We start from the raw sequence: 3,430 nt of genomic DNA on the forward strand, positions 1-3,430 counted from the left end.
TAGAAAATATCTCTTATTTTCTCGGGATATTTAGACTTTCTAAGTTTTATGAGATTAGGTTATTTATGAATAAAGTTATCATTGCTAAAAAAACACTACTTTGCACAAAAATAATAAGCTTAATTAGTAGAGATCTAGGGAGATATTTCGACGTAGCTTCCAATTAATTGGGGCCACACGGAAGAGGAATTCGTCAATTTTTTTGTTGTTTTCATTTGACTGAACCAAGCTCTACGGTCACTTGAATTTTTGCATGTATTAATTGGAATTAAAATGAGTCCATCAATAAATGTTCGTATCTACACAACTAGAACGACAGATTTTTCAAACTTGATAGTCACATATAACTGTAATATTATATATATAAGTATATTTGAAGCTCATGGTGCATCATCATCTCATTTTATAAGATATTGCACCATTTTCTCCACTAGTTTTCTTCATTTATAGTTTCCTCAATCTCTGTTAAAGGTATGTATGTGTAAAGTATACTCTCCTTCATTTTTTTTCTTTATTATTACTCTTAACTAATCCATCAGTACTAATTATTATTTTTTTGAAAACTTGTTCAGAATAACAGATCAATACATACGATGGGTTTGGCGGTTGAAGAAGCTGAAATAGCAAATGATGAAACGACGTCGTCCGCAGATGATCAGCATAATTACCAAATGGGAGTGAGAAGCTTAATGGAGAAAGAAATAATAATGAAAAGAGTTCCAAACAAGTACATACTGGCCGAGACAGAACGACCAAATTACATTTTGGAAAATGCCAATATTATGAATAGTAATGACCACCTCAACTTACCTGTCATCGATTTTGCTCAGCTTCAAGGCCCCAATCGATCCCAAGTAATCACTTCCCTTGCAAAAGCTTGCCAAGATTATGGATTTTTTCAGGTTAATTATTCTTAATTATCTCATCATCAAATTAATTAATATAAATAAATATGATGTTGATGAATTTTCTTTATTAAACAAAGTAGCAAGGATTATATATATATATGCACATTATGCAGTTGGTGAACCATGGTATTGAGGCAGATGTTATTGATAGAATGAATGATGCAAGTAAGAGATTTTTCGAGCTGCCTTCGAGTGAGAGATCCAAGTACATGAGTAATGATATGTGTTCCCCAGTTCGTTATGGAACCAGCTATAATCAGAATAACGATAAAGTGTATTGTTGGAGAGATTTCTTAAAGCTTAGTTGCCATCCTGCTTTGTCACAAAATTTTCCTCACCATTGGCCTTCTTCTCCTGTTGGTCTAAGGTAATTAATTATATACAGGTTATTTTTCACAATAACCAGAAAGGTTGTGATCAAAATGACCGGTACTTAATACTATTCATACACAATGATGATGTATATATTTATTCAGTTTTGCACTCTGACCTACTTTTGATAATATTTTGCAAAATGATATTTGCCTAAAATTCTACCAGTTGTCTAAATTTTTTGACCGATTGTCTAAATTATAAGAAATCATTTTGCAAAAAATTATTAAAACTAGGCTAGAGTACAGAATAACTTTAAAAAATAAATAATTTTGACAAAAAGTCCCTAAAACTTAAAACTAGGTAGACCAAATATATTATACATATTTTATTATTTGGAAAAGTATCAAAATCGTATAAGGTAGTTCCAAGGTTGCTTGACTGAGTTTGTCCGTCTTTTTGCCAAGTGGCATTGCCAAGTAGTTGAGTTGAAGATTTTGATGGGCAACGTTGTTGGACAGGCAACGTTGCTGAGTTTTTTTTATATTTTTTATTTTGAAAATGCCAAGTGGATGAGAGAACAAAAGAAGTAATGTTTTAAATTCTTTGGCAACTTATGAGGTTGTCTGTGGAGAAGCTCTTAACATTTGAATATGAATATAATATATATTTATATATTAATTATATATATATGTAGGGAAGCAGCTGTTGAGTTCTCATTGGGAACTAAATCAGTGTATCTGATGCTGATGGAAGCTATTCTTGAGAGTTTAGGGCTAAAAAAGGAAGAAATAATAACCAGTAGTAGTAGTGATGATGATGATGAAAAAGATGTTAGTTCAAAATTGAAACTAGAAGAAGGAAGTCAACTAGTTGTGATGAACTGCTACCCTGAATGCCCTGAGCCTGAGTTAACCCTAGGAATGCCTCCCCACTCAGACTATGGATTACTCACTCTTCTTCTTCAAGATGCACAAGTTGAAGGGCTTCAGATTCAACATCAAGGAACATGGCTTACTGTTAAACCCCTTCTCAATTCTTTTGTTGTCAATGTTGGTGATCATCTTGAGGTTAGTAATATACTTATATTAGTTTTTTTTTATTTATATTGAAAGTGAGTGCATAGCTACAAAAAGTGATTGAATAGAAAAATGTAACAAAAAATAAGGAGAATTCTTCCATATCCATCCATATATAGCGAATCATTGTCTAGACATAAATGACATGTTAAGTCAATTTTTATTGACCTTGTGGCCAACATATATAAAAATAAAAGAGGGCGAGAATAAAGTGAAGAGCCCCAAAGCCTTGAGTTCCTAAATGATAAGAAAAATTATTTAAAATAAAAATAAATAATTTTAGTAAATTTATAAGATTAATTAAGGGCTCTTATATATACATACAATTTGTAAAAAAATGAGAGGACACCTAGATAGAATTGCTTTCGAAAAGTTAGATGTTAAAGATTGAATATTGTTATTAAATTTTAAATGGGTATTTATGTGTATTAATTTATGTTTGGCAGATATTGAGTAATGGGAGATACATGAGCGTGTTACACAGAGTGGTTGTGAACAGTTCAAAGTCAAGAATGTCCATTGCTTCGCTTCACAGCGTGGCCTTCAACTGCATGATTGAGCCATCACCAAAGCTCATCGATAAAGCCAATCCCAAACGCTACAAGGACACTGACTTCTCCTCCTTTCTCCACCACTTAGCTTCTCGTCAACACAACAACAACAAGACTTTCTTGGAATCTAGAAGATTATTATGAATATCAATATATTATTCAAAATAAAAATTATAAAGTGTTATTCTATAGTAGAATAACTATTATATACTCAGTACAATATTTGAGTATATATGATGATATAAATAGATATAAACCCTACGTTGTAATAATTATCTAAAATTATTCTCCATAATATATAATTTAATATTTGTAGTGGTTAATTATTAAATTTCTAAATTTGTAAGTAGTAGTAATAACGGCCAACATAATCATCTTTCTATTGAAATCAAAATATTTTTAGTTACAACTCTATTAAGTTATAAGTTCTGTATATATATATATAGTATAATATAATTAAGAATAGTATGGTTCTTACATTTTGACTACATTGAGGTTTTACTGTAATATTATAGGTTTTTTTAGAATACAATCTTTTATTTGATGAATATATATAGTGTAACTATATTATTATAACACC

General features: G+C 30.6%; 1 protein-coding gene across 1 annotated transcript; it reads left to right on the forward strand.

Moving 5' to 3' along the window:
* Positions 1-362: 362 nt before the first annotated feature.
* LOC133797862 (probable 2-oxoglutarate-dependent dioxygenase SLC1) lies at positions 363-3,173 on the forward strand. The gene is made up of 5 exons (XM_062235948.1): positions 363-471; positions 573-902; positions 1,022-1,275; positions 1,918-2,290; positions 2,746-3,173. Exons 2-5 carry the CDS (start codon positions 594-596, stop codon positions 2,992-2,994), a joined length of 1,185 nt encoding a protein of 394 aa, XP_062091932.1. The 5' UTR covers positions 363-471; positions 573-593; the 3' UTR covers positions 2,995-3,173.
* Positions 3,174-3,430: the final 257 nt, after the last annotated feature.

Source organism: Humulus lupulus, chromosome 8, assembly GCF_963169125.1.
Source record: "Humulus lupulus chromosome 8, drHumLupu1.1, whole genome shotgun sequence".
Classification (NCBI taxonomy): domain Eukaryota; kingdom Viridiplantae; phylum Streptophyta; class Magnoliopsida; order Rosales; family Cannabaceae; genus Humulus; species Humulus lupulus.